This window comes from Bos indicus, chromosome 21 (assembly GCF_029378745.1).
Source record: "Bos indicus isolate NIAB-ARS_2022 breed Sahiwal x Tharparkar chromosome 21, NIAB-ARS_B.indTharparkar_mat_pri_1.0, whole genome shotgun sequence".
Taxonomy (NCBI): Eukaryota; Metazoa; Chordata; class Mammalia; order Artiodactyla; family Bovidae; genus Bos; species Bos indicus.
The window spans coordinates 70,155,363-70,170,336 of NC_091780.1; the positions used below are offsets into that span (position 1 = coordinate 70,155,363).

At 45.7% G+C, this 14,974-nt stretch overlaps 2 gene segments (V, D, J or C); both read right to left on the bottom strand.

The window, feature by feature from the left end:
- Positions 1–13,192, bottom strand: part of LOC139178370 (immunoglobulin heavy constant delta-like) — a 30,814-nt gene extending 17,622 nt beyond the window's left edge. The window contains 2 exon segments of the C gene segment in view: positions 12,539–12,629; positions 13,070–13,192. Coding sequence covers positions 12,539–12,629; positions 13,070–13,192 — 214 coding nt within the window.
- LOC139178304 (immunoglobulin heavy constant delta-like) overlaps positions 1–14,974 on the bottom strand; it is a 140,044-nt gene that overhangs the window by 88,607 nt on the left and 36,463 nt on the right.

The window sequence follows — 14,974 nt, forward strand, 5'->3', positions numbered from 1 at the left end:
TATGCATAAAAGGAATCAAAATGAAAATACAACAACCCAAAACTTATGGGATTCAGTAAAAGCAGTGCTAAACGGAAAGTTCATACCAGTACAAGCCTCCCTCAAGAAACAGGAGAGAAATCAAGTAAGTAACATAACTTCACAGCTAAAGCAACTAGAAAAAGGAGAAGTGAAGCCCCAGGGTTAGTAGAAGGAAAGAAATCATAAAAATTAGGGCAGAAATAAATACAAGAAAAAAAGGAGACCATAGCCAAAATCAACAAAGCCAAAAGCTGTTTCTTTCAGAAGGTAAATAAAATAGACAAACCATTAGCCAGATTCATCAAGAAAAAAAAAGGGGGGAAGAAGCAAACCAACAAAATTAGAAATGAAAATGGAGAAATCACAACCGACATCACAGAAATACAAAGGATCATAAGAGACTACTATACGCAACGATATGCCAATAAAATGGACAACATGGAAGAAATGGACAAATTCTTAGGAAAGTATAACTTCCAAAACTGAACCAGGAAGAAATAGAAAATCTTAGCAGATCCATCACAAGCACAGAAATTGAAACTATAATCAGAAATCTTCCAGCAAACAAAAGCCCAGGACCAGACGGCTTCACGGCTGAATTCTACCGAAAATTTAGAGAAGAGCTAATACCTACCCTACTGAAACTCTTCCAGAAAATTGAAGAGGAAGGGACACTTCCAAACATTCTATGAGGCCACCATCACCCTAATACCAAAACCAGACACAGATGCCACAAAACTACAGGCCAATGTCACTGATGAACATAGATGCCAAAATCCTTAACACATCCTAGCAAACAGAATCCAACATCATATTAAAAAGTTCATACACCATGACCAAGTGGGCTTTATCCCAGGGATGCGAGGATTCCTCAATAGTCACAAATCCATCAATGTGATGCACCACATTAACAAATTCAAAAATAAAGACCATAGGGTTATCTCAATAGATGCAGAGAAAGCCCTTGACAAAATTCAACATCCCTTTATGATAAAAACCCTCCAGAAATCAGGCATAGTAGGAACATGCCTCAGCATAATAAGAGCCGCATGTGATAAGCAGCATATTGATCAGATATATATCAGCATATTAAGCAGATAATGATCACAGCAGTCATTAACCTCAATGGTGAAATTTGAAAGCATTTCCTCTAAAGTCAGGAACAAGTCAAGGGTGCCCACTCTCACCACTACTATTCAGCATAGTTTCGGAAATTTTAGCCACAGCAATCAGAGAAGAAAAAGAAATGAAAGGAATCCAGATGGGACAAGCAGAAGTAAAACTCTCACTGTTTGCAGATGACATGATCCTCTACATAGAAAACCCTAAAGACTCCACCAGAAAATTACCAGAGCTAATCAATGAATGTAGTAAAGTTGCAGGATATAAATGTAACCCACAGAAATCCCTTACATTCTTATACACTAACAATGAGAAAATAGAAAGAGAAATTATGGAAACAATTCCATTCACCATTGAAATGAAAAGAATAAAATACTTAGGAATCAGTTCAGTTCAGTTCAGTCGCTCAATTGTGTCCAACTTTTTGTGACCCCATGAACCACAGCACGCCAGCCTTCCTGTTCATCACCAACTGCCGGAGTCTACACAAACCCATGTCCATTGAGTCAGTAGTGCCATCCAAGCATCTCATCCTCTGTTGTTCCCTTCTCCTCCTGCCCTGACTCTTTCCCAGCATCAGGGTCTTTTCAAATGAGTCAGCCCTTCGCATCAGGTGGCCATCGATTGGAGTTTCAGCTTCAACATCAGTCCTTCTAATAAACACCCAGGACTGATCTTCTTGAGGATGGACTGGTTGGATCTCCTTGCAGTCCAAGGGACTCTCAAGAGGCTTCTCCAACACCACAGTTCAAAAGCATCAATTCTTCGGTGCTTAGCTTTCTTTATAGTCCAACTCTCACATCCATACATGAGAACTGGAAAAACCATAGCCTTGACTAGACGGATCTTTGTTGGCAAAGTAATGTCTCTGCTTTTTAATATGCTGTCTAGGTTGGTCGTAACTTTCCTTCCAAGTAGGAAGTGTCTTTTCATTTCATGGCTGCAATCACCATCTACAATGATTTTGGAGCTCCCCCAAAATAAAGTCAGCCACTATTTCCCCATCTATTTGCCATGAAGTGATGGGACCGGATGCCATGATCTTTGTTTTCTGAATGTTGAGCTTTAAGCCAACTTTTTCACTCTCCTCTTTCACTTTCATCAAGAGGCTTTTTAGTTCCTCTTCACTTTCTGCAATAAGGGTGGTGCCATCTGCATATCTGAGGTTATTGATATTTCTTCTGGAAATCTTGATTCCAGCTTGTGTTTCTTCCAGCCCAGTGTTTCTCATGATGTACTCTGCATATAAGTTAAATAAGCAGGGTGACAATATACAGCCTTGACGTATTCCTTTTCCTATTTGGAACCAGTCTGTTGTTCCATGTCCAGTTCTAACTGTTGCTTCCTGACCTGCATACAGGTTTCTCAAGAGGCAGGTCAGGTGGTCTGGTATTCCCATCTCTTTCAGAATTTTCCACAGTTTATTGTGATCCACACAGTCAACAGCTTTGGCATAGTCAATAAAGCAGAAATAGATGTTTTTCTGGAACTCTCTTGCTTTTTCCATGATCTAGCGGATGTTGGCAATTTGATCTCTGGTTCCTCTGCCTTTTCTAAAACCAGCTTGAATTCAGGAAGTTCACAGTTCACGTATTGCTGAAGCCTGGCTTGGAGAATTTTGAGCATTACTTTACTAGCATGTGTAATGAGTGAAATTGTGCGGTAGTTTGAGCATTCTTTGGCATTGCCTTTCTTTGGGATTGGAATGAAAACTGACCTTTTCCAGTCCTGTGGCCATTCCTGAGTTTTCCAAATTTGCTGGCATATTGCATGTAGCACTTTTACAGAATCAACTTTCAGGATTTGGAATAGCTCAACTGGAATTCCATCACCTACACTTGCTTTGTTCATAGTGATGCTTTCTAAGGCCCACTTGACTTCACATTCCAGGATGTCTGGCTCCAGGTCAGTGATCACACCATTGTGATTATCTGGGTCGTGAAGATCTTTTTTGTACAATTCTTCTGTGTATTCTTGCCACCTCTTCTTAATATCTTCTGCTTCTGTTAGGTCCATGCCATTTCTGTCCTTTATTGAGCCCATCTTTGCATGAAATGTTCCCTTGGTATCTCTAATTTTCTTGAAGAGATCTCTAGTCTTTCCCATTCTGTTGTTTTCCTCTATTTCTTTGCATTGATTGCTGAGGAAGGCTTTCTTATCTCTTCTTGCTATTCTTTGGAACTCTACATTCAGATGCTTCTATCTTTCCTTTTCTCCTTTGCTTTTGCCTTCTCTTCTTTTCACAGCTATTTGTAAGGCCTCCCCAGACAGCCATTTTGCTTTTTTGCATTTCTTTTCCATGGGGATGGTCTTGATCCCTGTTTCTTGTACAGTGTCATGAACCTCCATCCATGGTTCATCAGGTACTCTATCTATCAGACCTAGTCCCTTAAATCTACTTGTCACTTCCACTGTATAATCATAAGGGATTTGATTTAGGTCATACCTGAATGGTCTAGTGGTTTTCCCTACTTTCTTCTATTTAGGTCTGAATTTGGCCATAAGGAGTTCATGATCTGAGCCACAGTCAGCTCCTGGTCTTGTTTTTGCTGACTGTATAGAGCTCCTCCATCTTTGGCTGCAAAGAATATAATCAATCTGATTTCAGTGCTGACCATCTGGTGATGTCCATGTGTAGAGTCTTCTCTTGTGTTGTTGGAAGAGGGTGTTTGCTATGACAAGTGCATTTTCTTGGCAAAACTCTATTAGCCTTTGTCCTGCTTCATTCTGTATTCCAAGGCCAAATTTGCCTGTTATCCCAGGTGTTTCTTGACTTCCTACTTTTGCATTCCAGTCCCCTATAATGAAAAGGACATCTTTTTTGGGTGTTAGTTCTAAAAGGTCTTGTAGGTCTTCATAGAACCTTTCAACTTCAGCTTCTTCAGCATTCCTGGTCGGGGCGTAGATTTGGATGACTGTGATATTGAATGGTTTGCCTTGGAAACAAACAGAGATCATTCTGTCTTTTTTGAGATTGCGTCCAAGTACTGCATTTCAGACTCTTTGGTTGACCATGATGGCTACTCCATTTCTTCTGAGGGATTCCTGCCCGCAGTAGTAGATATAATGGTCATCTGAGTTAAATTCACCCATTCCAGTCCATTTTAGTTCACTGATTCCTAGAATGTTGACATTCACTCTTGCCATCTCTTGTTTGACCACTTCCAATTTGCCTTGATTCAGGGACCTGACATTCCAGGTTCCTATGCAATATTGCTCTTTACAGCATCGGACCTTGCTTCTATCACCAGTAACATCCACAGCTTGGTATTGTTTTTGCTTTGGCTTCATCCCTTCATTCTTTCTGGAGTTATTTCTCCACTGATCTCCAGTAGCATATTGGGCACCTACTGACCTGGGGAGTTCCTCTTTCATCTCCTATCATTTTGCCTTTTCATACTGTTCATGGGGTTCTCAAGGCTACCTAAAAAAACAAAAGACCTATGTATAGAAAACTATAAAACTCTGATGAAAGAGATCAAAGATGACACAGATAGATGGGGAAATATGCCATGTTCATGGATTGGAAGAATCAATGTAGTGAAAATGAATAAACTATCCAAAGTAATCTATAGATTCAATGCAATCCTTATCCAGCTACCAATGGTATTTTTCAAAGAACTAGAACAAATAATTTCACAATTTGCATGGAAATACAAAAAACGTCAAGGAGCCAAAGCAATCTTGAGAAAGAAGAGTGGAACTGGAGGAATCAACATGCCTGACTTCAGGCTACACTACAAAGCCACAGTTATCAAGACAGTATGGTACTGGCACAAAGACAGAAATATAGATCAGTGGAACAAAATAGAAAGCCCAGAGATAAATCCACGCACATATGGACACCTTATCTTTGACAAAGGAGGCAAGAATATACAATGGAGAAAAGACAATCTCTTTAACAAGTGGTGCTGGGAAAACTGGTCAACCACTTATAAAGGAATGAAACTAGAACACTTTCTAACTCTATACACAAAAGGAAACTCAAAATGGATTAAAGATCTAAATGAAGACCAGAATCTATAAAACTCCTAGAGGAAAACACAGGCAAAACACGCTCTGACGTAATTCATAGCAGAATCCTCTATGACCCACCTCCCAGAGTAATGGAAATAAAAGCAAGAATAAACAAATGGGACCTAATTAAATTAAAAGCTTTTGCACAACGAAGGAAACTATGAGCAAGGTAAAAAGACAGCCTTCAGAATGGGAGAAAATAATAGCAAGTGAAGCAACTGACAAAGAATTAATCTAAAAAATATACAACAACTCCTGAAGCTCAATTCAAGAAAAATAAGTGACCCAATCAAAAAATGGGCCAAAGAACAAAATAGACATTTCCCCTAAGAAGACATACAGATGGCTAACAAACACATGAAAAGATGCTCAACATCACTCATTATCGGAGAAATGCAACTCAAAACCACAATGAGGTACCATCTCACACCAGTCAGAATGGCTGCTATCCAAAAGTCTACAAACAGTAAATGCTGGAGAGGGTGTGGAGAAAAAGGAACCCTCTTACAGTGTTGGTGGGAATGCAAACTAGTACAGCTACGGTGGAGAAGAGTGTGGAGATTCCTTAAAAAATTGGAAATAGAACTGCCATATGACTCAGCAATTCCACTGCTGGGCATACACACCGAGGAAACCAGAACTGAAAAAGACACGTGTACCCCAATGCTCATCACAGCACTGTTTATAATAGTCAGGACATGGAAACAACCTAGATGTCCATCAGCAGACGAATGGATAAGAAAGCTGTGGTACATATACACAATGGAGTGTTACTCAGCCATTAAAAAGAATACATTTGAATCAGTTCTAATGAGGTGGATGAAACTGGAGCCTATTATACAGAGTGAAGTAAGCCAGAAAGGAAAACACCAATACAGTATATTAACGCATATATATGGAATTTAGAAAGATGGCAATGATGACCCTATATGCGAGACAGCAAGAGACACAGATGTAAAGAACAGACTTTTGGACTCTGTGAGAGAAGGCGAGGTGGGATGATTTGAGAGAATAGCATTGAAACATGTATATTATCATATGTGAAATAGATTGCCAGTCCAGGTTTGATGCATGAGACAGGGTGCTCAGGGCTGGTGCACTGGGATGACCCTGAGGGATGGGATGGGGAGGGAGGTGGGAGGGAGGCTCAGGATGGGGAACACATGTATAGCCTTGGCCGATTCATGTGAATGTATGTCAAAAACCACCACGATACTGTAAAGCAACTAGCCTCCAATTAAAATAAATTAAAAAGAAAAGAGTAAGGGACCCGTGGGATAACATAAAGTGTGCAAATCTATGCATAATAGAGAATCCATAAGGAGAAGAAAGAGAAAAAGGGATTGAAAAGTATTTGAAGAAAGTATGGCTGAAAAGTTCTCAAACCTAAAGAAGGAAACAGCTATCCAGATACAGGAGCACAGAGGGTTCCAAACAAGATGAACTTGAACAGACCTACGCCAAGACATACTATAGTAAAAGGGGCACAATTTAAAGATTCAGAGAGGATTCTAAGGTGGCAAGATGAAAACAAAGAACGTCTGCTATGCCGTCAGCCCATTTCTCTACAGAAACTCTGTAGGCCAGAAGGCAGATATAGTCAAAGTCCTGAAATGAAAAGCCCTACGGCCTAGGATACTTTACCCAGAAAGATTATCATTCAGAAAGGAGAGATAAAGAATCTCTCATACAAGCAAAGACTTAAAGAATACAGCAATCCTAAACCTATCCTTAAGGAAATATTAAAGTGAAAGTGAAGTCGCTCAGTCGTGTCCGACTCTTCGCCACCCCATGGACAGTAGCCTACCAGGCTCTGCAGTCCATGGGATTTTCCAGGCAAGAATACTGGAGTGGGCTGCCATTTCCTTATCCAGGGAATCTTCCCAACCCAGGGATCCAACCCGGGTCTCCTGCATTGCAGACAGAGGCTTTACTGTCTGAGCCACGAGGGAAGTCCCAAGGAAATATTAAAGGTCTTCTCTAAATAGAAAATAAGAAAGAAGCTATAAGAATGAGAAAATCACAACTGGAAAGTAAATCACTTAAATAAACCAGTATACATATTTAAAAAATAAAAAAAGTTTGTGAAAAGTAATAATAACCACAATGATCAGAAAAAGGATAAAAATGAAGATGTAAAAAACGACATGAAAGTCATCAAATATGGAAAAGGAGAGTAAGAAAATATAAATACTTTTTAGGATGTGATTGAGCCTAAACAACTATCATTCTAAAGCGAGTAGATATAGGAAGGGTTAACATACTTAATTTTTTTGGGCTCCAAAATCACTGCAGATGGTGACTGCAGCCATGAAATTAAAAGACGCTTACTCCTTGGAAGGAAAGTTGTGACCAACCTAGACAGCATATTGAAAAGCAGAGACATTACTTTGCCAGAAAAGGTCCATCTAGTCAAGGCTATGGTTTTTCCAGTGGTCATGTATGGATGTGAGAGTTGGACTGTGAAGAAAGCTGAGCGCCAAAGAATAGATGCTTTTGAACTGTGGTGTTGGAGAAGACTCTTGAGAGTCCCTTGGACTGCAAGGAAATCCAACCAGTCCATCCTAAAGGAGATCAGCCCTGGGATTTCTTTGGAAGGACTGATGGTAAAGCTGAAACTCCAGTACTTTGGCCCCCTCATGCGAAGAGTTGACTCATTGGAAAAGACTCTGATGCTGGGAGGGATTGGGGGCAGGAGGAGAAGGGGACAACAGAGGATGAGATAGCTGGATGGGATTACTGACTCAATGGACATGAGTCTGAGTGAACTCCTGGAGTTGGTGATGCACAGGGAGGCCTGGTGTGCTGTGATTCGTGGGGTCGCAAGAGTCGGACGTGACTAAACGACTGAACTGATCTGAGCATACTTAATATAGGAAGGGCTTCCTGGTGGCTCAGAAGGTAAAGCATCTGCCTACAATGTGGGAGACCTGGGTTTGATCCCTGGGTCAGGAAGACCCCCTGGAGAAGGAAATGGCAACCCACTCCAGTACTCTCGCCTGGAAAATTCCATGGGCGGAGGAGCCTGGAAGGCTACAGTCCATGGGGTCACAAAGAGCTGGACATGACGGAGTGACTTCACTCACTAATACTTAAAAATGGGGCAACCACAAATCAAAAAAATACAGTAGATTAACAAAACCCCCAAAGATAATACAACAATAGCATAAAATACAAGGAAATCTTCAAACCATAGTTCAGTTCAGCTCAGTTCAGTCGCTCAGTCGTGTCCGACTCTTTGTGACCCCATGAACTGCAGCTCGCCAGGCCTCCCTGTCCATCACCAACTCCCGGAGTTCACCTAAACCCACATCCATCGAGTCAGTGATGCCATCCAGCCATCTCATCCTCTGTCGCCCCTTCTCCTCCTGTCTCCAATCCTCCCAGCATCAGAGTCTTTTCCAACGAGTCAACTCTTCCCAAGAGGTGGCCAAAGTACTGGAGTTTCAGCTTTAGCATCATTCCTTCCGAAGAAATCCCAGGACTGATCTCCTCGAGAATGGACTGGTTGGATCTCTTTGCAGTCCATGGGACTCTCAAGAATCTTCTCCAACACCACACAGTTCAAAAGCATCAATGCTTCTGCACTCAGCTTTCTTCACAGTCCAACTCTCACATCCATACGTGACTACTGGAGAAACCATAGCCTTGACTAGACTGACCACCACAAGAGGAAAAGAAAAAAAAAAAAAGACCAAAGGAAATATACAAAACCAATTAGAAAATGAGGTTTAAAATGGCAATAAATGCATATCTTTCATAATTATCTTAAATAGCAGTGGAATAAATGCTCCTACTAGATGTATTAGAATGCATACTAGATAAAAAAAGAAGAGCTGGAAATATGCTGCCTTTAAGAGACTGACCTTAGGACAAAGGGCATACATAGATTCAAACTGAGGGAATGGAAAAGATATTCCACTCTAATGTACATGACCAGAAAGCAGAAATCACAATATTCATATCAGACAAAATAGACTTCAAAACTTAGACCATACAGAAAGATAAAGAAGGACACTAAATACTGATAAAAGAATCACCACAGGAGGATTTCACACGCATCAACATATATACCCCTAATACAGGAGCTGCTTCTGCTAAGTCGCTTCAGTCGTGTCCAACTCTGTGCGACCCCAGAGATGGCAGCCCACCAGGCTCCACCGTCCCTGGGATTCTCCAGGCAAGAACGCTGGAGTGGGTTGCCATTTCCTTTTCCAGTGCATGAAAGAGAAAAGTGAAGGTGAAGTCGCTCATCGTGTCCGACTCTCAGCGACCCCATGGACTCCTCTGCCCATGGGATTGTCCAGGCAAGAGTACTGGAGTGGGGTGCATTGTCTTCTCCGAATACAGGAGCACCCAATACATAAAACAATACCAGCAGACGTAAAGGAGAAATGGATGGGAATACAACAATAGGAGACTTTACACCCCACTGACACCAACGGACAGATCTTCCAGAGAAGCAATAAGACGGCAGAGATGGTAAATGGTACAAATAGACCAGTGAGACTTGACTGAGGCGTTCATGATATTGCATCCAAACACCAGAACACGCATTCTCTTCAAGCACACAAGGAACATTCTCCAGAGCACAAACTGGGGCACAAAACAAGCCTCAGCACACTTCAGAGTGCAGAAATTATCTCGAGTACCTTTTCTGACCACACAGCATGAACCATTAACCAACCACAGAAAAGGAAATGAGAAAAAACCACTACCTGGAGACTGAATAACATGCTACTATAAGACCGACGAGTCAATGAGGAAATCAAAGAGGAAATGGAAAATACCTTGAGACAAAAGACAATGAGAACATGTACAAAGTCTATGGGATACAGCAAAGGCAGTGTTTAGAGGGGAGTTCATAGTGATATAGGGCTTCAGAGAAAAACAAGAAAAATCTCAAATAAGACCTAACAGCAGCAGAAGACATTAAGGAGAAGTGGTAAGAATGCACAGAACTATATAAAAATGCCTTAGTGACCTGGATAACCAAGACGGTGTGGTCACTCACCTAGAGCCAGATATCCTGGAATGTGAAATCAAATGGGCCTTAGGAAGAATTATGAGGAGCAAATCTAGTAGAGGTGACAGAATTCCAGCCCAGCTATTTAAGATCTTAAAAAATGATGCTGTTAAGGCACTGCATTCAATATGTCGGCCAATTTGGAAAACTCAGCAGTGATCACAGGACTGGAAATGGTGTTTCCACTCCAGTCCCTAAGCAGGGCAATGCCAAAGAATGTTCCAGTCACTGTACAAGTGCACTCATTTCACATGCTAGCAAGGTATCACATGCTAGCTCAAAATCCTTCAAGCTAGACTTCAACAGAATGTGAACTGAGAACTTCCAGATGTAAAAGCTGGATTTAGAAAAGGCAGAGGAACCACAGATTAAACTGCCAACATTTGATCGGTTATGGGGGAGCAAGAGAATTCCAGAAAAACATCTACTTCTGCTTTATTGATGATGCTAAAATTTTGACTGCGTGGATCACAACAAACATGGAAAATTCTCAAAGAGATAGGAGAACCAGATCACCTTACCTATCTTCTGAGAAATGTGTGTGCATGTCAAGAAGCCACAGTTAGAACATGACTTGGAAGAACAGACTGATTCTAAATTGGGAAAGGAGTACAACAGGGTTGTATATTGTCACCCTGCTTATTTAAATTCTATGCAGAGTAAATCATGTGAAGTGCTGAACCGGATGAATCACAAGCTGGAATCAAGATTTCTGGGGAAATATCAACCTCAGATACGCAGATGATCCCACTTTAATGGCAGAAACTCGAGGCAAAACTAGTCTCTTCATGATGGTGGAAAAGGAGAATGGAAAAGCTGCTTGAAACTCAACATTCAAAAAACTAAGATCACGGCATTTGGTAGCATCAATTCATGGCAAATAGAAGGGAAAAAGTGGAACCAGTGACAGACTTTATTTTCCTGGGCTCCAAAATCACTGCAGACAGTAACTGCAGCCATGAAATTAAAAGACATTTGCTGCTTGGAAGGAAAGCTATGACAAACTTAGCATATTAAAAGGAGACACCACTTTGCCAAAAGTTCCATGTAGTCAAAGCTATGACTTTTCAGTAGTCATGTACAGAAGTGAGCGTTGCACCACAAAAAAGGCTGAGTGTTGAAGAGTTGATGCTTTTGAACTGTGGTGTTGGAGAAGACTCTTGAGAGTCCCTTGGACTGCAAGGAGATCCAACCAGTCTTCCTAAAGGAAATCAACCCAGATTATTCATTGGAAGGACTGATGTTGAAGCTCCACTTCTTTGTAACCCTGATTCCAAGAGTCGGCAAAAAGACTCGTGCTGGGAAAGATAGAAGGCAAAAAGAAATAGGGGCGTAAGAGGATGAGACGGTTAGAGAGCATCACTGACTCAATGGACATGAATTTGAGTTAGGTCTGGGAGATAGACAGGGGAGCTTGGGGGCTACAGTCCATGGGGTCGCAAAGAGTCGGACACAACTTAGCAAATGAACAATATTATATATATTTAATATGAAATATATGTGTATACATGCACATATGCATATATATATTCAATAGGAACAGTATAGACTATTGAGGATAATATTATATTTTCTTATAACTCTCTCTCTATATATATACACATAAATATAAAATTCATTCAATTGTGAAGGACCTCAAGGAGACACTCTCCCAAGTTGATGCCTGTGAAAAATGTACTTCAATACTAGTTGCTTTTTTGGAGGGCATGAAATTCTTGGATCACATTTTCTCTTCAACACAGTTTTATCGGCACTGACAGAATTTTTTTATAAGGAAATGGGCCAGATTCCTCGCCTCTTATGTTTGGTCTGATCATGTGTAGGTGCTGCTTTGCTTATTGTGAAGTCATGCTCAGTCTCTTCAGTCACTCAGTCGTGTCTGGCTCTGTGACCCCATGGACTGCAGCACGCCAGGCCTCCCTGTCCATCACCATCTCCTGGAGCTTGCTCAAACTCATGTGCACTGAGTCAGTGATGCCATCCAACCATCTCACCCTCTGCTGTCCCTTCTTCTCCCGCCTTCAGTCTTTCCCAGCATCAGGGTCTTTTCCAGGAGTCGTCAGCTCTTCCCATCAGGTGGCCAAAGTATTGGAGCTTCAGCTTCAGCATCAGTCCTTCCAATGAATACTCAAGACTGATCTCCTTTAGGATGGACTGGTTGGATCTCCTTGCAGTCCAAGGGACTCTCTCAAGAGTCTCCTCCAACACCACAGTTCAAAAGCATCAGTTCTTCACCACTGGGACCAAGGATGTGTCTGAATTCTCCTCTGCTGTCCGTAGTTGGTGGGCAAAGGGGCTGCTCATCCCAGACACTGCATCTGCGTCCCAGGATGGGCAGAGAGTGAGCCGCACTCTGGAAGCCCTGCCCTCGGACCGCGGTGCATCTCACGGTGAATACCAGGGTCACGTGGATGCCCCTGGGGGCAGAGGGTCCCGGGCTGCACTGGGAAGGACGAAGGGAGGATGGGCGTTGGGTGGGCGTGAGGAAGATCGGCCCCAGAGACGAAGGACAGGAGCTGTGGGTGGAGGGGTCCCGCATGGGCCGTGTTAGGCAGAAGGGGGCTCGGGGCTCGGGTGTGGTGTCGGGCTGACCTAGTTGGGTGAGGAGACCCCAGGGCCAGGGCAGAGAGGGGAGTAGCAGTGCAGCGGGTTCATGGGGGGAAAAGTGAGGGGGTGGGGTGGGGAGGGTAAAGGTGCAGGGTTGGGGGTCAGGGGGACTGTAGGGACGGAACTGGAGAGGGGAGTGGGTGGGCAGAGTGCGATCCCGGAGGTGGGGCCGTGGGTGTGGCGGTGTCTGGCCCTCGGCCTGGGCCAGGCTGGAGGGAGAGGAGGCCTGGGCCTGTGACCAGCCAGGACCTGAGGGTGTGCACGCTGGTGACTGACAGCGAGGGCAACAGCGGCTCTCAGGGGCCAGGGAGCGCATTCCCAGTGGTCCGTGTCGAGCTCCAGGTGGACGGCAGTGTGACCAGGGAGGGAGCTGTCAGGGCTCTCTGGGGTCCCCGGCATTGTGGACCAGGGGGTCTCCTGGTGCCCCCTGCCCCGACTGCTGCACCGCTTTCTGCATTTCAGTGAGACTCTGGGTGACCCTGGGGATTAGAGCTTTGCGTGGATCTTAGGGACCTGGAGCAGGTGTGGGAGGCCTTTGTGTGACCTCAGGCCCTCCCCACTGTGCAGGGTCAGGAGCACTGAGAGCTTTGGGGCCAAGGAGCCCCTGCCTGCTGGAGCCCTTCCTGCCTGAGCACAGGGTGTCAGGTCCATGAGCCTCCAGTCCTTGAGCTGTTTCTCCGTCCTCCCCCGGCCGGTGCAGGCAGGGTCCTGAGGTGCCCTCGTGCACCCCTGTGTCCTGTCACCGAGTCCTAGATGCTCGTCCCTCCAACTGTAGCTGAAAGTGCTGCCTCCTCCAGGAAGTCACGCTGACCGACTCCAGGCCAGCCTGAGCAGGGAGACCCGGCCTCCCTGTCATGCTCTGCATCTTTGCTCACGGACTGCAACGAGGCCTGCACCTGACTGTGGCCCCCGCCCAGGCCCCGTGCAGGGTCCCTGGATGGTGAGTGAGGGAAGGAGTGGAGGGCACCCTGCCTCTGGCAGGGCAGTCCCGCTCTCTGGTAGAACTCTCTGTGGACCTCCAGGCCTGTGTGTGGGGTGGGGCAGGGCAGGAAGCCAGGCAGGAAGGGGCTTTGCAGTCAGACTCAGTGAGCAGCTGTCACCGGAGCTTGCCTGGGGCTTAACGGCTTTCCTGTCTGGGGGCAGTGGCGGGGGGGAGGCATTGCCACACAGAGAAGAGGCTCCTGGGGTGCCCGGCTGTGTCAAGCCACCACCCTGGAGAGACCAGCGCTGGCCCTGAGGTCTGGCGCGTGGCCCACTCCCAGGAAAGGAGCTTGGTGAGTGCCGCCCTGAACCTCTGCCCCACACGGGGTCCAGTTCCTCTTGCAGACAGGCTCAGGGTGACGGCGGGCAGGCGCAGGCTGTGGACACACCGGAATGTAGAGCCCACGGGGCCCACGGGCTTCTGGGGGTCCTGCTGTGGGCCGGGGCACCACGGCTGCCTGGGGTGGCCGAGACCCCAGAGCTGGGGCAGAGGTGAACACCCGGAGGGGCCATACTGTGGGGCTCCTGAGGAGGACCTGTGTGAGAGACTGTCCCCCAGGAGGAGACGGCCCTGGGGCTGCCCCGTGGCTGGGAGGAGGGCCCGAGGGCCTCTTTTGGGGTGGGCTTCCCAGGGCCCCCTCCTGAAACGGGGCCTGAGTGCTGCCTCGATCCTGCCCCCCATGGGGTCCTCCAGGTCCGCTCCCTGTGAGCCAGCATTGCGGACGGCCCTGGGCAGCAGGCAGGGCGTGGGGGGCTGTGGTCCTGGTGGGCACTTGTGGACAGTGCAGCTCTGAGCCTCCTGGGTGTCTATGCGGGGTCTGCAGGGGCTGGACACGACCCTGAGCAGCTCGGGACACTGGGGGCAGTTCTGGCCGGTGACTCTGGAGACACGGAGGAGGGTGGGGACACAGTCGGGACCCATGACTCTCCCAGCTCCAGGACCTGGAGACGAGGCACCGCTGGGCATAGCTGGCTCACCCCAGGTCTGAGGCAGTGCAGGCTGGGCAGCACTCAGCTGTCCAGGGGTCGCGTACCGGGGTCGGGGACCTGGGGGCTGGTTCGGCTACATCTCCTATCGCAGTGTCGCTCCCATCAGCTCCGTGATGACCCACGGCTGCCCGGAACCCCAGTGGGCCCCAGGCCCGGGACCTCTGTGACCAGGTTGGGCTGCCGGGCAGGACAGGACCCGGAAGTGTGGGC